The sequence below is a fragment of the Pseudophryne corroboree genome, chromosome 2, assembly GCF_028390025.1.
Source record: "Pseudophryne corroboree isolate aPseCor3 chromosome 2, aPseCor3.hap2, whole genome shotgun sequence".
Taxonomy (NCBI): domain Eukaryota; kingdom Metazoa; phylum Chordata; class Amphibia; order Anura; family Myobatrachidae; genus Pseudophryne; species Pseudophryne corroboree.
The window spans coordinates 786,615,849-786,641,961 of NC_086445.1; the positions used below are offsets into that span (position 1 = coordinate 786,615,849).

At 47.6% G+C, this 26,113-nt stretch overlaps 1 protein-coding gene across 3 annotated transcripts in view; it reads left to right on the forward strand.

The window, feature by feature from the left end:
* Positions 1-26,113, forward strand: part of WWC3 (WWC family member 3) — a 617,369-nt gene that overhangs the window by 570,435 nt on the left and 20,821 nt on the right. For all 3 annotated transcript variants that reach the window (XM_063955530.1, XM_063955532.1, XM_063955536.1), the window contains 2 exons: positions 813-964; positions 1,341-1,488. In XM_063955530.1, the coding sequence (XP_063811600.1) occupies positions 813-964; positions 1,341-1,488 (300 nt within the window). The remainder of the gene's footprint in view (positions 1-812; positions 965-1,340; positions 1,489-26,113) is intronic.

Consider the following 26,113-nt stretch of genomic DNA (forward strand, 5'->3'; position numbering starts at 1 on the left):
TTACTTACTATCTCTTGCTTTACTTCCACCTCAGAATCAGGACCTCTGTGAGGAGACACCAAAAAAATGCACTGTTAGGGTTCACCAAACACCTGACTGTGGTTACTAAAACTCTCTGCAGGACACAGCTCATTTTAACTTCTTATCCTAGACAGACAAGTAGCACATACATGGTCCCAATATAGGAGTATTTATGAACTTTTGTATAGAGTCTGATCCACACATAAAACTTCCAAGTCGGGAAACGTGCAGAGTGGGGCCTGCGATCGCATCGCTGAAATGCCTCTGCCTGATTGACAGGCAGAAGGGTTCGGAGGTAGGGGCGGGAGGAACGCCCCCATTTTTTGAGAGTGGCAAAGACAAGAACTGTCTCCCAGGTGCAGTTATCTTGTCCTCGCAAGACGCACTGCGACGGCAAGCCTGAGTAAGCTCAGTCTTGTTCAGGCTTACTCAGCCTGCTGTCGCAGATGAACATCACGACCATCGGTCCGACATGCGATCACATCTCAAATGCAGGAAGGAGGTGGTATGCACTTCCGACTGCATTTGCATCGCCATGGATTACATTTGCAGAGCTTTGCAACTGCCATCCATACTGAATTAGGCCCTGAGACTCTAGCCAGGCACATCTCAAAAAAACAAAGCATGGTAAATCCACTGAACTGAAACTTTTATTAGAACAAGAAAAATCGGTGATAAGTGCAGATATATTTTAAAAAGGATAAGTGCTTTACCCAGTTTTACTTTTTCAAGAATATCTTATTGTCTGGAATTGCTTTTGATGTCTAATGATCACTTACATTTTCATTTAGGACGCTGTGTCAGTTTTATTAGCTCGGACAACAGCTCAGCTAGAAGCAGTTGAGCGTGAACTGGAGGAAGAAAGGGTGAAGCTGGAATACACGGAGGAAGAGATTCTAGAGATGGAACGTAAAGAGGACCAAGTGGAGGCAGCCTCAGAGAGGTACATCTGGCTCATTGGCAGTGCTGTCAGTACAGGGACACTCCAGGACTTATGTCCCTTTTTAGCCCTTGTTGTCGTGTTCAAAGAATAAGGTGCCCAACTAAAGTGCAACATTTCATTTAGATGCCTGTACTGTTGATAAACACCATCATTATTATAAAGAGTATGATTAAAGACACTGAAATAGGACTACACTGCACGTGTGCCGTGGAAGGATAGTCCAGCATTGCTGACGCATTACTCCCCTAAATTGTGCTATGGTGCCTGGCGATGCAGTGTTCCTCTTTTATGTGTATAAGTACATGATGTATTTTCATTTGTCTACAGTAACAGTGTATTGCTTAAAATATTAATTTGTGTCTACTGTGTGCAATAGGAGCTGGCAAGCAGACTCTGTTGACAGTGGGTGCCACAGTAACAGCACGCCAATGAGTCCTAATTATACAGAGACGATATATGGGCCTATGTGTGCAGGGCAGGTATCCCTGTATGATTCAGTGAAGATTCACAGTGTACCATTGAAGGTAAATATTATTGTTATACAAAATAGAAATGCTTATTTTAACATTTCCTGAAAGTCTTCCTATGGCTAGTTATTGTTCAAGAGAAGCTACAAAAAGCCCCACAAACAGTAATTCTTTTTCAGCTGGTGTTATTGTGTTGGTGCCTCATTATTGTTTATGTGGCTTTGTTCATGACTCTAAATAATATACTGTAGGGGACAAAGCAAAAAAGAGCAAGTAACTGTGTACCTGAGGAAAACCATGCTGCAGTGCAGGCAGGCAGGTGCAACATGTGCAGAGAGATTTAGATGTGAGAGGGGTGCGACCAAATGCAGATCTACATTGCAGTGTAAAAATAAAGCTGTCCAGCATTTGTGGGCCACATGCAGAAACAGCCAGTATTTACCCTGCATGCAAAAATAATGTATGTATTTGCTCCCCTTGCATTGCAATATGGTTTGTCCAGGTACACAGTTACAGTACTGGCTCTTTCTTACTTTATTCCCAAGTCAGAATCAGGCCCGTACTATATAGGGGCGATTCAATGTTGCTCCGTATTGCACAGCCGCAGCGCCTTTGTACGCAGTGGCCGTGCACAAATATGTAAATGCCGCAAGTGGTCACTTGTGTAAATAGACGCTTCCATCGGCCATCAGAGTAACCTTCAGGTTTCATCATCATATGTTTCTAAACAACTGCATTGCAGGGTTCAGTAATAACTAAAAGATAGCTTCATTTCTGTAGAGTGTTTTTTAAGGGTTTATGGACCTGATTCAGAGTTATTTATTTATTATTTATTAACAGTTTCTTATATAGTGCAGCATATTCCGTTGCGCTTTACAATTGGAACAACAGTAGTAGAACAAAACTGGGTAAAAACAGACAGACATAGAGGTAGGTTGCACTTAAGCGGATGTATCCCGCAGATACAGTGGTGGCCAAAATTGCGGACACTTTTTTTGAAATTTGAATGTTTTTCAACTTCGAATGCTTATAAAAACTGTTACACTTCATGCAGAGCAATGATTCATATATCAAATGAAAGGAAATTTAATGCTGATTTCAACACAATAAAGGTCAAATATTTGCATTACAAGGGAAGTTATGCAGTGAAAAAGACACTTAGGGTGAAAATCCCTGTGTACTTATGTCACTGTCCTATCAGTATTTCGTTGGGTATCCTTTATTTCTCATACGTACTAGAGGATGCTGGGGATGCTTCAAGAACCATGGGGTATAGACGGGATCCGCAGGAGACATGGGCACTTTAAGACTTTAAATGGGTGTGAACTGGCTCCTCCCTCTATGCCCCTCCTCCAGACTCCAGTTAGATTCTGTGCCCAGAGAGACTGGTCACACACTGAGGAGCTCTCCTGAGTTTCTCGGAAAAAGACTTTTGTTAGGTTTATTATTTTCAGGGAGACCTGCTGGCAACAGGCTCCCTGCATCGTGGGATTGAGGGGAGAGAAGCAGACCTACTTCTCTGAGTTCAAAGGCTCTGCTTCTTAGGCTACTGGACAACATTAGCTCCAGAGGGTTCGATCACTTGGTCCGCCTAGCTGCTTGTCCTCGGAGCCGCGCCGTCACCCCCCTCACAGAGCCAGAAGACAGAAGCCGGGTGAGTATGAGAAGATCAGAAGACTTCAGTGACGGCAGAAGACGCGTTTGAGGTACCGCGCAGCGGGCGCGCTGCGCGCCATGCTCCCACACATTACACGGCACTGCAGGGTGCAGGGGGGGGCGCCCTGGGCAGCAGGAAGTCTTCAAACAGCACTGGCATACGTTAAAACAGTGCCTAGGCACTAGTTAAGGGACCGCCGCCAGTATAAATATAAATTTAAGCGGGACTTAAGCGCGCCATGTAGTGGGCGGGGCTTAGCCCACACAGCTCTGACCGGCGCCATTTTCTCTTCACAGAAAGCTGCAGAGACGCTGGCCCTGACCTCCACACTGCTGTGCAAGTAACAGGGTGCAAAATGGGGGGGGGGGGGGGGCACAAGTGATTTGGTGCTGTTTGATATATATATAACGCGTTAACAGGTCTGGGCAGTCTTTTTACTCGCTTCAGTACCGGGATAGGCGCTGGGTTGTGAGCTGGCAGAACTCCCTCTGTGTCTCTCTAACAGGCTTTGTTGTGGGTCTGTCTCCCATAGCCCCAGTGTGGTTGTGGGTGTCGGTACGTGTGTGTGTTTCGACATGTCTGAGGCTGAGTGCTCTTCCCAGGAGGAGGCTGGAATGGGGACAGAAAAGACTGTGAGAGTGACCGTGTCGGCACTGCCGACGGACGATTGGGTAAATATGTTGAGTGTTTTGAATGCAAATGTGACTCGGTTGTCTAAGAAATTAGATAAATCTGAGTCTAAGAACCAGACATGGAGAAAATCCATGGAGGATGCTTTGTCACAAGCTCAGACCCCTTTGGGGTCACAGAAACGTGCATTTACCCAGATAGCTGATACAGATACCGACACAGACTTTGATTCCAGTGTCGACTATAGTGATGCCAGATTAAATCCAAAACTGGCTAACAGCATTCAGTACATGATTGTGGTAAAATACGTGTTACATATCACGGAGGACCCTACTGTCCCTGATAAAAGGGTCTGTATGTATAAAGGAAAGAAACCTGAGGTAACGTTTCCTCCCTCTCATGAACTGAATGCGCTTTTTGAAAAGGCTTGGGAAAATCCTGACAAGAAGATACAGGTCCCCAAAAGAATTCCAGTGGCATATCCGTTTCCATTTGGGGACAGGGAAAAGTGGGAGTCAATCCCCACGGTAGACAAAGCTTTTTCTGCTGCGGGGTACACTGGGCTCCACAAGGAAAGACATAGGGGTGTAGAGTAGGATCTTGATCCGAGGCACCAACAGGTTGAAAAGCTTTGACTGTTCCCAGAATGCATAGCGCCGCCTCCTCTATAACCCCGCCTCTCTGCACAGGAGCTCAGTTTTGTAGTTGGTGCCGCAGATAGCAGGCACATAACAGAGTGGCTGCGCTGGGCAGCCCTGAGAAGAGCTTTTTAGAAGAAAATTGAAGACTTCAAGGGCAGCAGCAGTGTGTATATGTCTTTTGACATTCACTGCTGCAGCTCCATCTCTCCCCAGCGGCGCTGTACACTCCCGAGCCCTGGTTGCCGGGTAACTACAGCAGGAGGCTCCGGTTTTCTTACATGGTCAGGCACACACAATGGGGGCTCTCCGGGATCGCGTGGCCGCGCTTTGGGAGGTGGTGAGTGGGTCCCGCATGCGGGACCCGTACTTTATCGCGATCCAGCGCGGTCAGTGGGAGGAGGGCCGCGCGCGCTAGCGGTGGACACTGTGGCAGTACAGGCGATCCCACTAGATCACCAGGGCATGGGTGCAGGTCAGGTTTTCTCTTAAAGCCATTTTAATAGTAGCCCACAGTACCTGGTAGTTTTGCCAGCAGAGGGATAAGGCTTAGTCCTGGAGCCCCTCCCCCAGCCCCAGGGCGCCATTTTCCGCAAATGTTCCCGCCCTGGAGCTGCATATCTGTCTTTTCCTCACTCCCTGTCAGTGTCTGGGCGCCATTTCTCTCAGCTACACTGTTCCTGGGACTGCATGGGCAAATCCTCCTGTGTAAAGCCGCCTGGTTGTCAGCGCTGTGACTTTACATGACACTTAAGTATTCTACCTGCCTATTAGACAGTGTTAGTTAAGAAAGAGTGCATTTAGTCAGGGTTTTCTAGTACAATTACCCTGTGATATACATCCAGTTCTTACTGTGCAGTGTTCTATCTATTGACTACATAGTTATATCAGCTGGTCCAGTTCAGTATTATTGTTAGTAATAACCTCTGCATTATATAACTGTGACTATATGTGTGTGCATTAGCTTGCTGAGTGGTTTCCATTTCGTGTCTCTCACTCAACTTACTATCCCTATATTCTATAACCTGAGGGGGCTTGGTGCGTCAGGTCTTATAATAATATAGGATATTCACAAGATATACTCTAATACGTATTTCTCTAACGTCCTAAGTGGATGCTGGGGACTCCGTAAGGACCATGGGGAATAGCGGCTCCGCAGGAGACTGGGCACATCTAAAGAAAGCTTTAGGACTAACTGGTGTGCACTGGCTCCTCCCCCTATGACCCTCCTCCAAGCCTCAGTTAGATTTCTGTGCCCGACGAGAAGGGTGCACACTAGGGGCTCTCCTGAGCTTCTTAGTGAAAGTTTTAGTTAGGTTTGTTATTTTCAGTGAGACCTGCTGGCAACAGGCTCACTGCATCGAGGGACTAAGGGGAGAAGAAGCGAACTCACCTGCGTGCAGAGTGGATTGGGCTTCTTGGCTACTGGACATTAGCTCCAGAGGGACGATCACAGGTCCAGCCTGGATGGGTCCCGGAGCCGCGCCGCCGGCCCCCTTACAGAGCCAGAAGAGCGAAGAGGTCCGGAAAAATCGGCGGCAGAAGACGTTCCTGTCTTCAATAAGGTAGCGCACAGCACTGCAGCTGTGCGCCATTGCTCTCAGCACACTTCATACTCCGGTCACTGAGGGTGCAGGGCGCTGGGGGGGGGCGCCCTGAGACGCAATAAAACATGACAGAAATACCTTACATGGCAAAAAATGCATCACATATAGCTCCTGGGCTATATGGATGCATTTAACCCCTGCCAGAATATACAAAAAACCGGGAGATAAGGCCGCCGAAAAGGGGGCGGAGCCTATCTCCTCAGCACACTGGCGCCATTTTCCCTCACAGCTCAGTTGGAGGGAAGCTCCCTGGCTCTTCCCTGCAGACAAAGGGTTAAAAAAAGACAGGGGGGCACTAATTAGGCGCAGTATTAAAACATACAGCAGCTATAAGGGGAAAAACACTTATATAAGGTTATCCCTGTATATATATAGCGCTCTGGTGTGTGCTGGCATACTCTCCCTCTGTCTCCCCAAAGGGCTAGTGGGGTCCTGTCCTCTATCAGAGCATTCCCTGTGTGTGTGCTGTGTGTCGGTACGTTGGTGTCGACATGTATGAGGAGAAAAATGATGTGGAGACGGAGCAGAGTGTCTGTAACAGTGATGTCACCCCCTAGGGGGTCGACACCTGAGTGGATGTACTGTTGAAAATTACGTGACAGTGTCAGCTCTATATAAAGGTTGACATGAGACAGCCGGCTACTCAGCTTGTGCCTGTCCAGACGTCTCATAGGCCGTCAGGGGCTCTAAGCGGCCGTTACCTCAGATGGCAGATACAGACGCCGACACGGATACTGACTCCTGTGTCGACGGTGAAGAGACAACCGTGATTTCCAGTAGGGCCACACGTTACATGATTGAGACAATGGAAAATGTTTTTATACATTTCTGATAATACGAGTACCACCAAAAAAGGGGTATTATGTTCGGTGAGGGAAAAATTACCTGTAGTTTTCCTGAATCTGAGAAATAAAATGAGGTGTGTGATGATGCGTGGGTTTCCCCCCGATAACAATTAATAATTTCTTAAAAAGTATTGGCTGCATACCCTTTCCCGCCAGAGGTTAGGATGCGTTGGGAAACACCCCCTAGGGGGGATAAGGCGCTCACACGCTTGTAAGAACAAGGGCTCTACCCTCTCATGAGATGGCCGCCCTTAAGGATCCTGCTGATAGAAAGCAGGAGGGTATCCAAAAAAAAAGGTATTTACACACATACTGGTGTTATACTGCGACCAGCTATCGCCTCAGCCTGGAGGTGCAGTGCTGGGTTGGCATGGTCGGATTCCCTGACTGGAAATATTGATATCCTAGATAAGGATAGTATATTATTGCCTATAGAGCATTTAAAAGATGCATTTCTATATATGCATGATGCACAGCGGAATAATTGCCGACTGGCATCAAGTATAAGTGCGTTGTCCAAGTCTACCAGTAAAATGGGCAGGTGATGCGGATTCCAAACGGCATTTGGAAGTATTGCCTTTGAAAGGGGACATTTGGGGTCGGTCTTTTAGACCTGGTGGCCACGGCAGCAGCTGGGAAATCCACGTTTGTACCCCCAGGTCGCCTCTCAAAATAAGACGCCGTATTATCAGGCGCAGTCCTTTGTTGGCAAGCGGACAAAAGGTTCCTCTTTTCTGCTCATGACAGAGGGAGAGGAAAAAGGCTGCAGAGATCAGCCAGTTCCCAGGAACAGAAACCCTTTCCCGCCTCTGCCAAGCCCTCAGTATGACGCTAGGGCTTTACAAGCTCAGGCACGGTGGGGGCCCGTTCTCAATGAATTTCAGTGCGCAGTGGGCTCACTCGCAAGTAGACCCCTGGATCCTTCAGGTAATATCTCAGGGGTACATATTGGAATTCGAGACGTCTCCCCCTCGCCGTTTCCAAAAGTCGGCTTTACCGACGTCTCCCTCTGACAGGGAGGCAGTTTTGGAAGCCATTCACAAGCTGTATTCCCAGCAGGTGATAATCAAGGTACCCCTCCTGCAACAGGGAACGGGGTATTATCCCACACTATTGTGGTACCGAAGCCAGACGGCTCGGTGAGACCGATTCTAAAATCTAAAATCTTTGAACACTTACATACAGAGGTTCAAATTCAAGATTGAGTCACTCAGAGCAGTGATTGCGAACCTGGAGGAAGGGGACTACATGATGTCTCGGGACATCAAGGATGCTTACCTTCATGTCAAAATTTACCCTTCTCACCAAGGGTACCTCAGGTTATGGTACAGAACTGTCACTATCAGTTCAGACGCTGCCGTAGGGATGGTCCACGGCACCCCGGGTCTTTACCAAGGTAATGGACGAAATGATATCCCTTCGAAGGAAGGAAATTTTAGTTATCCCTGACTTGGACGATTCCCTGATAAGGGTAAGATCCAGGGAACAGTTGGAGGTCGGTGTAGCACTATCTCAGGTAGTGTTGCGGCAGCACGATTGAGTTCTCAATATTCCAAAATCGCAGCTGGTTCCGACGACTTGTCTTCTGTTTCCTAGGGATGATCCTGGACACAGTCCAGAAAAAAGGTGTTTCTCCCGGAAGAGAAAGCCAGGGGGTTATCCGAGCTAATCAGGAACCTCCTAAAACCGAACCAAGTCTCAGTGCATCAATGCACAAGGGTTCTGGGAAAAAATGGTGGCTTCCTACGAAGCAATCCCATTCGTTAGATTCCACGCAAGAACTTTCCAGTGGAACCTACTGGACAAATGGTCCGGGTCGCATTTTCAGATGCATCAGCGGATAACCCTGTCACCAAGGACAAGGGTATCCATCCTGTGGTGGTTGCAGAGTGCTCATCTTCTAGAGGGCCGCAGATTCGGCATTCAGGACTGGGTCCTGGTGACCACGGATGCCAGCCTGCGAGGCTGGGGAGCAGTCACACAGGGAAGGAATATCCAGGGCTTAGGGTCAAGCCTGGATACATCACTTCACATAAATATCCTGAAGCTAAGGGCCATTTACAATGCTCTAAGCTTAGCGAGACCTCTGCTTCAAGGTCAGCCGGTGTTGATCCAGTCGGACAACATCATGGCAGTCACCCACGTAAACAGACAGGGTGGCACAAGAAGCAGGAGGGCAATGGCAGAAGCTGCAAGGATTCTCCGCTGGGCGGAAAATCATGTAATAGCACTGTCAACAGTATTCATTCCGGGAGTGGACAACTGGGAAGCAGACTTCCTCAGCACGACCTCCACCCGGGAGAGTGGGGACTTCACCCAGAAGTCGTCCACATGATTAAAAAACTCGACAGGTATTGCGCCAGGTCAAGAGACCCTCAGGCAATAGTTGTAGACGCTCTGGTAACACCGTGGGTGTACCAGTCAGTGTATGTGTTCCCTCCTCTGCCTCTCATACCCAAGGTACTGAGATTGATAAGATGGAGAGGAGTAAGCACTATATTCGTGGCTCCGGATGGGCCAAAAAGGACTTGGTAACCGGAACTTCAAGAGAGGCTCACGGAGGATCCGTGGCCTCTACCTCTAAGAAGGGACTTGCTCCAGCAAGGACCCTGTCTGTTCCAAGACGTACCGCGGCTGCGTTTGACGGCATGGCGGTTGAACACCGGATCCTGAAGGAAAAAAGGCATTCCGGATGAAGTCATCCCTATCCTGACAAAAGCCAGGAAGGATGTAACCGCAAAAACATTATCACCGCAATTGGCGAAAATATGTTGCGTAGTGCGAGGCCAGTAAGGCCCGACGGAGGAAATTCAACTGGGTCGATTCCTACATTTCCTGCAAACAGGAGTGTCTATGGGCCTGAAATTGGGGTCCATTAAGGTTCAGTTTTCGGCCCTGTCAATTTTCTTCCAAAAAAAAGAACTAGCTTCAGTCCCTGAAGTTTAGACGTTTGTAAAAGGGGTACTGCATATACAGCCTCCTTTTGTGCCTCCAGTGGCAATTTGGGATCTCAATATAGTTTAGGTTCCAAAAGTCACATTGGTTTGAACCACTTAAATCTGTGGAGTTAAAATATCTCACATGGAAAGTGGTCATGCTGTTGGCCCTGGCCTGGGCCAGGCGCGTGTCAGGATTGGCGGCTTTATCCTGTAAAAGCCCTTATCTGATTTTCCATTCGGACAGGGCGGAATTGAGGACTCGTCCTCAGTTTCTCCCTAAGGTGGTTCCAGCGTTTTCACCTGAACCAACCTATTGTGGTGCCTGCGGCTACTAGGGACTTGGAGGACTCCAAGTTGCTGGATGTTGTCAGGGCCCTGAAAATATGTTTCCAGGACGGCTGGAGTCAGGAAATCTGACTCGCTGTTTATCCTGTATGCACCCAACAAGCTGGGTGCTCCTGCTTCTGAGCAGACTATTGCTCGTTGGATTTGTAGTACAATTCAGCTTGCACATTCTGTGGCAGGCCTGCCACAGCTAAAATCTGTAAAAGCCCGTTCCACAAGGAAAGTGGGCTCATCTTGGGCGGCTGCCCGAGGGGTCTCGGCTTTACAACTTTGCCGAGCAGCTACTTGGTCAGGGGCAAACACGTTTGCTAAATTCTACAAATTTGATACCCTGGCTGAGGAGGACCTGGAGTTCTCTCATTCGGTGCTGCAGAGTCATCCGCACTCTCCCGCCCGTTTGGGAGCTTTGGTATAATCCCCATGGTCCTTACGGAGTCCCCAGCATCCACTTAGGACGTTAGAGAAAATAAGAATTTACTTACCGATAATTCTATTTCTCGTAGTCCGTAGTGGATGCTGGGCGCCCATCCCAAGTGCGGATTGTCTGCAATACTTGTACATAGTTATTGTTACAAAAATCGGGTTATTATTGTTGGGAGCCATCTTTTCAGAGGCTCCTCTGTTATCATACTGTTAACTGGGTTCAGATCACGTGTGATTGGTGTGGCTGGTATGAGTCTTACCCGGGATTCAAAATCCTTCCTTATTGTGTACGCTCGTCCGGGCACAGTTTCCTAACTGAGGCTTGGAGGAGGGTCATAGGGGGAGGAGCCAGTGCACACCAGTTAGTCCTAAAGCTTTCTTTAGATGTGCCCAGTCTCCTGCGGAGCCGCTATTCCCCATGGTCCTTACGGAGTCCCCAGCATCCACTACGGACTACGAGAAATAGAATTATCGGTAAGTAAATTCTTATTTTTTCTCTGTGATTTTAGTCACCGTATCTCTCCTGTGTCCCTGCTTGTGCTGACTACACTGCGCAGGGGTTTGGGTAAGAGGTATTGTGCTACTGCCAATTGTACTGTGTTACCTGATCCTGCAAGTTATATCATGTCTGCTTCTGACGGTAACGGTTTTGGGGCAGAACACACTGCTGGTGTTGCTGAAGTTACAGATCCATATGAGGAGAATATAGCAGCTGTGGGTTCTGGTTCTGGGGGCTCCTTGCCCCCCAGTGGAACTGTGGCAACGGAGGTCCATAATGACCCCCCGTGGGCTACTTTTTCCACGCTTCTGCATACGCTAGTTAATAAATTAACACCCCCTATGGGACCCCCTATGCCGGTACAACCGTATGTGGTCCCTGCAGCTAATCCGCTGTGGCCGGACAATTTATCTGCTCAGTTGAAGAAGTTGAACCAGTCCCTGACTACAAAAAAGTCTGACCCTCGCTCGCCTAAGCCCAAGGGGTCCTCTAAACGAGCTCTTATCTCCTCACAATCCACTGCTGTCACTGACACCTCGTCTGATGAAGATGGCACTTACACTGACCCCACAGATTCTGACTCAGATTCTGCTGATGGGGAGGGTGGTTCACATGTGGATGTTCCTGATCTTTTGGAGGCTATTAAGTTGATTTTACAGATTACGGATGATCCCGAGCCATCCGTCCCTCCTAAGAAACCAGATAGGTTCAAGCGTCAGAAGGTGGTTAAACAAGTTTTACCTCACTCTGACCACCTATTGGATATACGTCAGGAACCCTGGGAAAACCCGGGTAAGAAGTTTGTGCCTCAAAAGAATGTGATAGCAATCAATTGAGGAGATACGCCAGGATCAGATGAAAAAGCATATATGGTTTATTTTGCATCTAGGCCCAGATGGGTGTCAGCAGAGCACGCAGGCTCAGTGAGACAATTTGCGTTACAGTCATCACAGTTTATATAGTATACAGTACACATTACATCAGAAATGGCTTACGTGACAGGGCACATAGTTTGTCTTTATTACTGTCATCCAAATACAATACTTATTCATAATTATGGACCAGGAACGACCCCGGGCAGTCACTTAGGGGCCACGAGTTAGTAATAAAGCACTATACACCACTCTAAGCCCACTAATGACGGAAAGTGGCCCTTATCCGTAGGTCATACACATAAAGCACAATTAGCAAAAAGCAGGTGCAGACAAAAGCAGAACACTTATACATGGTTCAGAATATACGTTTTCTGCACCTAGGAATATATTGATACATCAAGCTTTTAACCCTATAAGCATTCAGTCCCAGTATAAGGGGTTCAAATTTCTCTGACAATTCCTCCCTCTGACAAATTCCTTTTGTCACAAACAACTATCCACTTTTTCATAAATGGCCCTTTGGTCACTTATGTCACTTGCTCGAAGGATCTGAAAGGTACTAACAGAAGGTATTTCAGGCTTCAACGGCAGAAAATTTTGACCAGGGGGCATCACCCCTCTGGACATTGGAGCATACACAGGGGGCTGAAAAGCAGAGGGAAGTGGACCCATTGCAGATTTTGAACTACTCTGACACCCCTTACTAATGATCATTGGCAAACATTTCAGACACAGGTAAAAAAGTAATAATATCAATCCTCCAATTACTACATACTGCAAGAATCCGGCTATCAGAGCTGATATACCTCTACCCAGGAATCCAAACGGATCCCATCCTTCTCCTCCTATCTTCCTTATTCCTTCCTGCATCTTCTCCACTTCTCTAATGTGACCTTCCACTATATCTGAATTGTCTGCAATGTAAGTGCAACACTCCTATCCTATCAAGGCACATGTTCCTCCCTCTGAGGCCAGCACTTGGTCTAATGCAAACCTATTTTGCAGCGCTACTTTACGCACTTGAGCCTATTCTTCATTCATTTCTCATATGGTATGACTGGTTTCATGTATTATTTTATCCATATGAGTGTAAGCTTCCAGTCTTTCTGACAGAATTCCTACCCCTACCTGAGGAAAAAGTGAGTAAAAGAATTGCTTTCATCTATTCTTGTACACTATGCCTCTGCTTGCCCTGTAAAATACTTCTCTATAATCAATATTACGTGGAACTCCATGTAATTTTCTTGTGACTCTTAGCATAGGGGCTACTTTAGCAAGGACACATTTACCTGATCCCCCTACTGCCAACCATGAGTAAGCATTTTTCTTTCACAGAACCAGTAAAAACCTCTAGGGAGTGCAACGCCTCCTACCTTTACATTTGTGAGTAAGGCTGAGAGAAAGGAGTGAGTGATGTTACCTAATGTACTATAGGGGTTTTGTCCATGAATGTCTACTCTTTCTTCCCAAGTTCTAAACATGGAGCTATTGACATTGCCATAAATATCCCTAAATGTATGTCTTCCCCCATCCTTCCAATTCAGTACCAGGACTCCTCTGGGACATTCAGTGTCCCCCATCTTCTGTCTGTTGACTATACGCATGGACCTTGTCCCACCATCATCTAGTGTTCCTTGAGCTAAATCATTATGAACCACACAAATGGCAGGCTGTCCCACTCTGGCTACTATTGCTAAGGGGGTGAATTTATTCTTCTCTGAGGACTAATTCTGGCACTATAATTGGTTCTGGAAAAATTCTCTTCCCAGTGTACCCAATCAAATCTCATGGCTTCTTCCCAAGTTACAGGAATGGCTATTAAGGGTATCCCTGATTCAGCAGTCATTGGCGGGTGTGTACACACCCAACAGTCAGTCTCATTGTTAACTCTTGCAATGGCCTTATGAATGGCAAGTATAGCATTCTTTCCTTTTATCTCATGTCCATAGTCAGTGATGTGAGTCTCCAGCGTGACAGGAGTTAAGACAGAGAACAGGATCCATAGTATCTTCATTTTCTTCACGGGTAGAGAAGCTTTGCTTCTTTCCGACTTAGGTGGCAACTCACCAGGGGCTTTAGTGTATCCTTTCTGGTGGTCACAGTCCTGTGAGCAACACAGGTGAGGTGGTCTGCAGGATGCCCTCGGGTTCACTCCGGGGCGGGTCTGATCGGACCTCTTTTGCAGTGTGATGCGTGTACTCGGGTGGATCTTTTGCTGACTCTCATCGCTGTCGGAGTCGTTAACAGCACCTGGAATGGTCCTTCCCACACCTCGGACAAAGAACTGCATCACAAAGTCACCAGGCATTAGGTCATGGCAGGCCGCAGGACTGCTTGGTTGTTGAGAAATGACAGCATCGTGAATTGTCTTGATCTGTCTACTCATATTAATCAAATATTTAACAGTCACATCTTGGGCGATAGAGAGGTCTGGTGCTGGGGCCATCATAAGATTAGGCAACTTCCCAAATAGAATTTCATATGAGGAAAGATGTAATGGTCCCGTGGGCGTGGTTCGGATGGAATGCAAAACAAGAGGCAAAGCCTCAGGCCACAAGAGTCCAGTTTGTTTGGTACATTTTTGCAATTTATTTTTCACAGTCTGATTTAATCGTTCAATTTTTTGCACTTGACTGGGGGTGGTAGGGCACATATAATTGTTGTTTTATGCCCATCATTTCACACATTTCTCTGCATACCCTTCCGGTAAAATGCGTACCTTGGTCAGAAGAGATAACCTGGGGAAGTCCATACCTGCAGACTAAGTCCTGCACTATCTTCTTGGCTGTTATACTAGCTGTTGCTGTGGCTACAAGCAATGCTCCACCCACCTGCTAAACAGTTAAAGTCCAAACATACTGCAACTGTCTTACCTTTGGGAACTGAATGTAATCAATTTGTACCACCTGAAATGGTTCCTCTGTGGCGGGAAGGTGTGATGATATTGTAGGCACTTTTCTACCTGGATTGTTTTGGTGACAAATTAGACAGCCATTTGTGCCACCTGAAATGGTCCCTCTGTGGCGGGAAGGTGTGATGATATTGTAGGCACTTTTCTACCTGGATTGTTTTGGAGACAAATTAGACAGCCTTGACAAAATTTAGAAGCCAATGCAGAGAATCCAGGGGTGTACCAGTAGGTCCTGACTAGATTAGTCATTGCAGTTTTAGATGCATGGGTCAGACCATGAGTGATCTGAGCCAATGCAGGTAAAAGTGATCTGGGGGCCACTGGCTTGCCTTCTCTGTTGCGCCACAAACCATCAGCGTCCGGCTGGCATCCTTCCCGCTCCCAGGTGGAGATATCCTGTGGACTGGAGGTTAATTGCATAGAAATCAATGCTTGTGTATCAGGTATACATATTTCAGACATTACATACGCTTGTTCTTTTAACATAGCCGTGGACTTTGCTATTCGATCCACTCTGGCATTTCCTTTAGACACCTCATCTTTGCCAGAAGTGTGGGCCTGGCACTTTATTACAGCAATTTGTTCAGGTTCCATTACTGCTTCTAAAAGTTCTTGCACCTTGTCTGCATGCGCGATAGGTGCTTCATTAGATGTTAGGAAATTTCTCATTTTCCACAGACAAAATCTTGCACCACACCAAACGCATAGCGCGAGTCAGTGTCAATGTTTACAATTTTACCCTTTGCTAATTTGCAAGCTCTGGTCAATGCTACAAGCTCAGCACTTTGAGTTGAGTGAGGGGCTGGCAGGGCTATGGCTTCCAGCATTTCAGTCTGTGTACACACAGCATATGCAGACCCCAGGCTGCCGTCTTCTCGTCGTAAGCAGCTTCCATCCACGAACAGTGTTAAATCTGCATGCGGGATGGGTTCATCAGTGAGGCCAGGGCCGTGTGTCTTGTGTGCCCCCACCTTACCCCTCCTCCCTCTGAGTCTGGAAAGACTCATCCCTTACAAGCAGAAGGGTGGCGGGATTCAATGTATTGCAGCGCTGGATAATGAGATTACTGGGTGCTAGCAAAGTCAGTTCCCACTTAGTGAGCTGTGAAGTGGTTAAATGTGTCTGCTTGCAAGTAAGTAAAGTAGCTACCGCATGAGGCACATATAGATACAACGGTTGATTTAGGACAATATCTGCAGATTTGTGAACTAAGAGTGCGGCAGCAGCCACTGCTCGCAAACACACCGGCAAGGCTCTGGCAGATGGGCCCAAGACTGCACTGTAGTGTGCCACCGGGCGTTGTTTATCTTTATGCCGTTGAGTTAACACACCTGCAGAATGTCCCATAGCTTTATGACAAAACAGGGAAAAACTTGTTATAACGTGGAATGCCTAGTGCTGATGATGGTGTCAATGACTCTTTTGTCCACAATTGCTCAGGGATTTCTGAAAGCCAGCCTGGCAGCGCCTGTGAGACAGGCATAAGCCTGTTGTCATTATACTGCCACGGGGCATCTTGTACGGCATCAGCGTGTTGCTCTGGAACATGCAGAGAGAATCCAGCAGGTGAGCAGCTGATATAACATCTAAGTTTTGCGAGGAGATCGCGACTAAGCAAACTGACAGGGGCACTAGTTGTCAACAAAAAACGTGTTTGTAAGAGGACATAGCGTGACAGTCAAGGGTTCTGAAAGTGCCATTTCAACGGGGCTGTTTGAGATTCCTACTGCAGTGACAGTCTTGTCAGAGGTAGGAAAATCCTGATTACCAGCTATTAACGAAACAGAGGCTCCGGTGTCTATTAAACAAGAAATTGACTTATTATTTATTATTAAATTCATGATTGTCTGTAGCCAATACTGGATACACTGGAGCCATGGCCTCCTGTCAATCTCTACTCTCGGGACGTTGTCTAAAATCCCTATTTTTGTAGTTGTCAGATGATTTAAGTCTCCCCTGCACGGAGGGTTTTTTACAATCATATGACAAGTGTCCCTTTTTTCGGCAGTTGTAGCACACTATAGCTCTCCGGGGAGCGGGCCCCCTCCCACTGGAAAGTGTCTTGTGAACTGGCTGAGCCATCTGCTCAGCGGTTTCGATCTGTACATTTATTAATTTCTGTTGTCTGTTTATATCTTTTCCAACTAAGTTGGCCTTGTGGTGTCTGCTCCACTCAATAATATTAGCAAGGGCTTTGGTTTTCCAATCAGGGGACTGAGTTTTGAGTCTGGACTGTATGGGTCTTTTCAATCCTTCTACATACGAAGTGATTAATAAAGGGGCTAGATCTGGTTTTCTTTGTATATCGGGGATGCCACTGACATTTTATGATTTTGAAGAATTTGGCAGTATAATCGGCAACTGATTCCTTTTGGTCCTGGGCAATTCCCATTATTTTGGTTCAATCAATAGTGGCAGGGAATGTTTTGTTAAATGCTGTTTCTAGTTCCAACCACTTAGCTGCCAGCTGATCACCAGTAAGTTCAGCAGCAGCGGCAGTGTCCCATTTTAATTGCTGCGTCAGGGTCGTATAATCATTGGATTTGAACACAGCAAGTAATAATTGCAACATATCTCTATATGTGGGCTGGTGAATATTTTTAGTCAGAACTAAATGATCCCACACTGCCCTGGGATCTTTCCTAGGGTCGGGCATCGTTTCTGCTAGGGCTCTAAGGTCTGATGCCGCCCAGGGAACATGCATGGAGTATGTAATAGCCGGCCCCACACCCCCAGCTGGAGGGGCTGTGATAAGCCTGACCGGGTATAGGGTCGGATGCAACATACCAGGATCTGCAGGGGTTAAGGTCTGTGGTATCATGCGTTGACCTCTACCTCTGCCTAAAGGTGTTACAACGTAGTCCAGTGTCCCTGCACCAGAAGAGTCTGGAGACTGAACATGAACTGAAGTTTCCTGTAGTGTAGTGTTATCAAAGAGGGAAGAAACGGCAGCAGCAACTTAAGGGGTTTCTACGGACGTTCACCCTCTGCTCTGCTTATAGAGGAAGGTGCAGAGGCAATGATCAGGGAAGTGTCTATTGCCAGTGTCCCTTAACTCCGTGGGTTTTGGATAATCTGATGCAAGTGGGGGTATAATGCCTCCTCCCTTTCTCTAATTTCCTTAACTGTCTGTTTTCAAGACGGTATTTTTATTGCCGCATAAGGCGGAGGGTTTTGTATTGGAGGTGACAATAAAAGTGCATCAGCTATCCACAAACAATAAGATTTACATTCATTACAACTTATCTCCTAAATCATTTAAAACATTTGCATCAAAGGTACCTGTAAGAGGAAAGGTTAGATAATTCTGTGTTCTCTTATTCCATTTTTTCCCAAGAATTTCACTGCAACATCACCATACTCACAACGCTAGCCGGTGCACTCAGAGGGATTTCCTCTTTGTGGACTGATTTTGCCCCATTTGCCTTCCTCTAGTGTACACAATTTTACCTCAAAAACCGGCTCTCAAAAGCAAAATGGAGTCTCCTGCCACTTGCAAGGAGATAAATCAATTATTTTCAATACAGTAAAGTATACCCACAAACGTCACGTCTGACGAGAGTGCTAAACCTTTCTCTCCTCAGGCTGTTATATGTTTCTCAACAAGAAAAGTAGTCACACAGATCTATTTTCTATCAAGTACCTACAATACCTGCCATGAGAGATGGTCTCACAATTTTCCTTATACCTTCATCATACCTTGGGCAAGAAAGAGTCACACAGATCTATTTCTTTCCCCTGCGTTATAAAGGTTGATATGAGAGGCTTTACCTTTTCTCCGTCCCTGACATGGGTACAGAGTTCAGTTTACACACATGCACTCAGCGTCATTCATCTCTTACATACATACATACATACATACATACATACATACATACATACATCGCAACACAAAATACTTGTAGCAGCTATGACATCAGTTTAACCCTATACAGTTCCAACCTTCAATGCTTAGTAACACAACTGTATGTAATACAATGTATACCCTTTATATTATTGATGAAAAAAAAATAAGGTTAGAACCTGAAAAAATGAGAAAAGCAATATATGCACAAGTTTGAGTATTGCAGTAAATAGAAATTGTAATGATTTCTGGAAAGAATGGTGTTAGATGTTAATTCTAGAAAAAGAAGGAAAGAATGGTGTTAGATGTTAGTTCTAGAAAAAGAAGTATTATTCATACATTTCATACAAATCTATAGACACAGAAAAATATGCTTTTTCGTCTAGTCCTTACGTCAGGAACGAGGTTCTTTTTGGAGCGAGCACTGCACACACGGGACAGACGTGCTGTATCGCTATGCCGCAGAAAAAAGGAAGGTGTGATGACAGTTTCTCACCTTACAGCGCTGTTTATTTTCTGCGGCAGAAGACCCAGCAGTCGTGTCGTCCCGTATGCGAAGCGAATTGTCCAACCAGGCAGAAATACCAAATTGTGATAGCAATCAATTGAGGAGATACGCCAGGATCAGATGAAAAAGCATATATGGTTTATTTTGCATCTAGGCCCAGATGGGTGTCAGCAGAGCACGCAGGCTCAGTGAGACAATTTGCGTTACAGTCATCACAGTTTATATAGTATACAGTACACATTACATCAGAAATGGCTTACGTGACAGGGAACATAGTTCGCCTTTATTACTGTCATCCAAATACAATACTTATTCATAATTATGGACCAGGAACGACCCCGGGCAGTCACTTAGGGGCCACGAGTTAGTAATAAAGCACTATACACCACTCTAAGCCCACTAATGACGGAAAGTGGCCCTTATCAGTAGGTCATACACATAAAGCACAATTAGCAAAAAGCAGGTGCAGACAAAAGCAGAACACTTATACATGGTTCAGAATATATGTTTTCTGCATCTAAGAATATATTGATACATCAAGCTTTTAACCCTATAAGCATTCAGTCCCAGTATAAGGGGTCCAAATTTCTCTGACAAAAAGATGCTGACTCACTATCCCATCGCGCCAGAGCTGTCCCAAAATTGGGAAACGCCTCCTCCAGTAGACTCATATGTGGCTAGTATGGTGGTTTCCTTGGCTCTACCTGTCACTACCGTCACGTCTCTAAAAGAGCCTATGGATAAACGTGTGGAGGGTTGTCTGAAAGCAATCTACACCCTCACGGGTGCTGCACAAAGGCCCACTATTGCAGCAACATGGGCTGCAGAGGCTATTGAAGCATGGGCCTTAGGGCTAAGACACACTACCCGGCTTTTGCCGGCCGGGAAAAAGCCGGACGGCTTTTTCCCGTGCCGGCATTGTAGTTAACAGTGTGAGGGCTAGGGTCCCTTCACACTGCACGGCCCCGGCCCGGCTGCCGGGTTGCAGCCGGGTCTCACCACTGGAAGGTACGGCGGCCGGGCGGCCGCCGGGCCGTCTTTGGAGCCAGTAAACCATGTGTGTGAAGGGGGGCTTTCACACACAACGGTTTTTTCTGAAGCCGTGTCTGATGCTGCGCATGCGCACAGCATCACACCCGGCTCAAAGCCGTCCTGTGTGACAGACACTACCGGTTTCTCCCGGATGGCAAAAAGCCGGACAAAGTTTGTCCGGCTTTTTGCCATCCGGGAAAAACCGGAGTGTGTGTTACAGCCCTTAGAGTTAGAAACTGAAATCTCTTCTGACCATGCTAGACAATGCTTGTCATATATTGTCACAGCTTCTCGCTTTATTAAAGAGGCGGCTTCTGATGCCGGTATCCTAGCAGCCAAGGCCTCTACTACATCAGTCCTGGCTCGCCGGATTTTGTGGCTGAGATCCTGGTCTGTGGATCTGGACTCTAGAAAAACCCTGGAGGTACTCCCTTTCAAGCGAGATATTCTGTTTGGGGAGGACTTAAATAAGATTGTGGCTGACTTGGCTATGGCCAAAACCGCCTGTCTGCCAAGTACCGCTCCTGCTGTCTTGAAGGCTAAAGGTACTTCCTTTTGCCCCTTTCGTCCTTCAGGTAAAGCAAAAGATCAGGCGTACAACAAGCAGGCCCGCACTTCCAAACCTGGTAAGCCAAAGCCCAAAAGAGCCTGGGCGGCCCGTCAGCCAGCTTCCAAGACCGATAAGCCTGCCGCATGATGGTGCGGGGATCCCAGAGTGGGGGGCCGGCTTCGAGGGTATACCCAGGAATGGTTGAAGACCACTTCAGATGCCTGGGTACGGGAAGTTGTCACTCGAGGTTACGCCATAGCCTTCAAAAACCGACCCCCTCATCGATTTTGCCAGACAGACGTCCCGTTGGACCAGACAAAGGCAAACACTCTACATTCGGTGGTACAGACCCTCCTGAATACAGGAGTCGTTGTACAGGTGCCTCTTGCGCAGAGGGGCCGGGGGTACTATTCTCCGCTGTTTCTAGTCCCGAAACCGAATGGGTCCTCCCGGCCCATTCTCAACCTCAAGGCATTGAACAGATTTGTGAAGGTTTCCAAGTTCCGTATGGAAACACTTCGCTCTATAGTTCTGGCTTTGGAACCTGGGGACTACATGGTCTCCCTGGACATACAGGATGCTTACCTGCATATTCCTATAGCAGCGTCACATCAGCAATACCTGAGGTTTGCGATTGGCAACCTCCATTACCCATTTCGGGCGTTACCTTTTGGTTTAACAACGGCTCCGCGAGTCTTCACCAAAGTTATGGCGGTAATGACGGTGGTACTCCGCCGTCAAGGGGTCAGGATACTGCCGTATCTGGACGACTTGTTAATCCTGGCAAATTCCCCAGAACTTCTCCTACGTCATCTGGATATGACTGTCCGGTTTCTACAAGCCCACGGGTGGCTCATCAACTGGAAGAAATCCTCCCTGGTCCCTGCTCAGAGCATGGTGCACCTGGGAGCACTATTGGACACTCACAACCAGAGGTTGTTCTTGTCTCAGGAGAAAATCCTGAAGCTTCAGGACAGGATTTGTTGCTTCCTTTCTCGTCCGCAAGTGTCGATACATTCGGCGATGTAGGTGCTGGGCCTCATGGTATCAGCATTCGACATGGTGGAGTATGCTCAATTCCATTCTCGCCCCCTCCAGAAGTTGATTCTAGCCAAGTGGGACAGCCTGCCTCACCGAATCAGGTCTCAGATGATCTCATTGACTCCGGAGGTCCGTCTGTCGCTGCTATGTGGCTCCAGGACCGACAATTGTGCAGGGGCCGTCCATTCTTGATATCCAACTGGGTCCTGTTGACGACAGATGCCAGTCTAAGAGGTTGGGGCACAGTGATGGAGCAACACTCCCTTCTGGGTCGGTGGACCAAGGAGGAATCTCTTCTCTCGATCAACATTCTGGAATTGCGGGCTTTCTGCAATGCGTTGAACCTGGCCCAGCATTTAATTCGGAACCGTCCTGTTCAGGTACAGTCAGACAACGCCTCCACAGTGGCTTACATAAATCATCAAGGCGGCACTCGAAGCCGATTGGCAATGAAGGAAGTCTCACGGATTCTACATTGGGCGGAACGCCATCTACCGGCCATTTCGGCAATATTCATTCCGGGAGTCCTGAATTGGGAAGCGGACTTTCTCAGTCGTCAGGACGTACATGCCGGTGAGTGGGGCCTCCATCCTGAAGTGTTTCAACTACTAGTGGAAAAGTGGGGACTTCCAGACGTGGATCTGATGGCGTCTCGACACAATCACAAGGTTCCGGTCTTCGGAGCAAGGACAAGAGATCCTCAAGCAGCGTTCGTGGATGCGCTGGCAGTGCCGTGGAGATTTCGGCTGCCATAAGTGTTCCCTCCGGTGTCACTCCTGCCCAGGGTAATTCGGAAGTTCAAGCAAGGAAAAGGAAATCTGCTTCTCACAGCTCCAGCGTGGCCCAGAAGGCACTGGTTCTCAGACCTGCAGGGCCTATCGTCAGAGCGTCCATTTCTACAATGCCCAGACCTCCTCATTCAGGGCCCCTGTGTCTACCAGGACCTAGCCCGGCTGTCTTTGACGGCGTGGCTCTTGAAGCTTCCGTCTTAAGGGCTAAAGGGTTTTCTGAGGCAATCATTCAAACTATGTTGCGGGCCCGGAAACCGGCTTCGGCTCCGATTTACTATAGGGTCTGGCATTCTTACTTTGTTTGGTGCGCATCTAACGATTATGACGCTTCCAAGTTTAGTATAGCCAAGTTGTTGGCTTTTCTTCAGCAGGGCCTGGACTTAGGCCTGCGTCTGGCCTCCCTCAAGGTTCAAATATCTGCCTTGTCGGTGTGGTTTCAGAAAAAAATTGTGACCTTACCCGATGTGCATGCCTTTACTCAGGGTGTGTTGCGTATCCAACCTCCCTATGTCCCGCCTGTGGCTCCTTGGGACTTGTCAGTGGTTCTGGAGGCGCAACAAGAGTCTCCATTTGAACCTCTTGGTTCAGCTGATCTTAAGTGGCTTTCCCTTAAGGTGGTGTTTCTGCTGGCTATTGCCTCAGCTAGAAGTGTCAGAATTTGAGTGCCTTGTCCTGCAGTTCCCCATATCTGATATTTCACCGTGACCGGGCGGTTCTTAGGACTCGTCTCGGTTATTTACCTAAGGTGGTTTCTTCGTTCCACCTTAACCAGGAGATTGTGGTTCCGGCACTTGTTTCTCCTGATCTGTCTCCCAAATAGCGGTCTTTGGATGTGGTACGGGCTCTCCGTATCTATGTGAAGAGAACTGCTTCTATTAGGAAATCTGATTCTCTCTTTGTGCTGTTTGGATTTCACAAACGGGGCTGGCCTGCTCACAAGCAGACTTTGGCCAGATGGATTAGAATGGTGATTGCACATGCTTATGTGAGGGCTGGTCTGTCAGCTCCTGCTCACATTATGGCCCATTCTACTCGGTCTGTTGGACCTTCTTGGGTGGCCCGCCGTGAACACGTTCATAAGGTTCTATGCATTCGCTACTGCTGCTTCCCAGGATGCTTCCTTTGGACGCCGGGTTCTTGTGCCCGCTACAGTGCGTCCCCTCCCATAATGAACTGCTTTAGGACATCCCCTATGTCTTTCCTTGTGGAGCCCAGTGTACCCCGCAGCAGAAAACGAGTTTTATGGTAAGAACTTACCTTTGTTAAAACTCTTTCTGCGAGGTACACTGGGCTCTGCCGATTCTGCAACAACATGGTTGGCTCCTAAACTTGCCAAAAATCACAGTTGGTTCCGATGACACGGTTGTCGTTCCTGGGTATGATTCTGGATACAGAATTACAGAGAGTTTTTCTTCCAGTGGAAAAGGCTCTGGAAATACAAAACACGGTAAAACAGATTCTGAAACCGGCAAGTGTCGATTCTTCAATGCACTCGGTTGCTGGGGAAGATGGTGGCGGCCTACGAGGCCATTCAGTATGGCAGGTTCCATGCCAGGGTGTTTCTGTGGGACCTGCTGGACAAGTGGTCTGGGTCTCACCTGGACATGCACCGGAAAATAATCCTATCTTCCAGGACCAGAATCTCTCTCCTGTGGTGGCTGCACAGTTCTCACCTCCTAGAGGGATGCAGTTTCGGGATTCAGGATTGGATCCTGGTGACCACAGATGCAAGTCTCCGAGGTTGGGGAGCAGTCACTCAGGGGAGAAATTTTCAGGGAAAATGGTCAAGCCAGGAAACTTGTCTGCACATAAACATCTGGAATTAAGGGCCATTTACAACAGCATTCTACAAGCGGATCATCTTCTTCGCGGTCTGCCCGTCTTGATTCAGTCAGACAACATAAAAGCAGTGGCGTACATAAACCGCCAGGGCGAAACAAGGAGCAGAGCGGCAATGGCCGAGGCCACGAGAATTCTTTGCTGGGCGAAGAAACATGCAAGCGCTCTGTCAGCGGTTTTCATTCCAGGAGTGGACAACTGGGAAGCAGACTTCCTCAGCAGACACGATCTCCATCCAGGAGAGTGGGGTCTTCATCAAGAGGTCTTTGCAGAAGTGACAAGTCGTTGGGGAATTCCCAAATAGACATGATGGCATCCCGCCTCAACAAGAAACTTCAGAGATATTGTTCCAGGTCAAGGGACCCTCAAGCGATGGCGGTGGACGCCCTAGTGACACCATGGGTGTTTCCGTCGGTGTATGTGTTCCCTCCACTTCCACTCATTCCAAAGGTGATAAGGATCATAAGAAGAACAAGGGTTCAGGCGATACTCATTGTTCCAGACTGGCCAAGGAGGGCCTGGTATCCAGATCCTCAGGAGTTGCTCATAGAAGATCCCTGGCCTCTTCCTCTAAGAGAGGACCTGTTACAACAGGGTCCGTGCGTGTATCAAGACTTACCGCGGCTGCGTTTGACGGCATGGCGGTTGAGCGCCAAATCCTAGCCCGGAAGGGTAATCCCAGTGAAGTCATTCCCACACTTCTTCAGGCTAGAAAAGAAGTAACGGCAAAGCATTACCACTGTGTTTGGAGAAAGTATGTGTCTTGGTGTGAATCCAAGAAGGCTCCTACGGAGGAATTTCAGCTGGGGCGTTTGCTCCATTTTTTACAAGCTGGTGTGGATGCGGGCCTAAAGCTGGGCTCAATTAAAGTACAAATTTCGGCTTTATTGATTTTCTTTCAGAAAGAATTGGCCTCCCTTCCAGAAGTTCAGACCTTCGTGAAAGGCGTACTACACATCCAACCTCCCTTTGTGCCCCCAGTGGCGCCATGGGATTTAAATGTGGTGTTGCAGTTCCTGCAATCTCATTGGTTTGAACCTTTGCGTAAGGTTGAGTTAAAGTTCCTTACTTGGAAAGTAGTCATGTTGTTGGCCTTGGCTTCCGCAAGGCGGGTCTCTGAATTGGCGGCTTTGTCTCACAAAAGTCCCTATTTAATCTTCCATGCTGATAGAGCGGAGTTGAGAACTCGTCAGCAATTTTTGCCAAAGGTGGTTTCCTCGTTTCACGTAAACCAACCTATTGTGATGCCTGTGGCTACTGACGCGTTGGCGGAATCAAAGTCTCTCGATGTGGTCAGAGCTTTGAAAATCTATGTCGCCAGAACGGCTCAAATTAGGATAACAGAGGCTCTGTTTGTCCTGTGGGCTCCCAACAAGATTGGGGCTCCTGCTTCCAAGCAGACTATTGCGCGCTGGATTTGTAATACGATTCAGCAAGCTCACTCTACGGCAGGATTGCCGTTACCAAAATCTGTGAAGGCCCATTCTACCAGAAAGGTGGGCTTATCCTGGGCGGCTGCCTGAGGGGTCTCGGCATTACAGCTTTGCCAAGCGGCTACTTGGTCGGGATCAAACACCTTTGCGAAGTTTTACAAGTTTGATACCCTGGCGGAGGAGGACCTCTTGTTTGGTCAATCGGTGCTGCAGAGTCATCCGCACTCTCCCGCCAGTTCTAGAGCTTTGGTATAAACCCCATGGTTCTTGAAGCA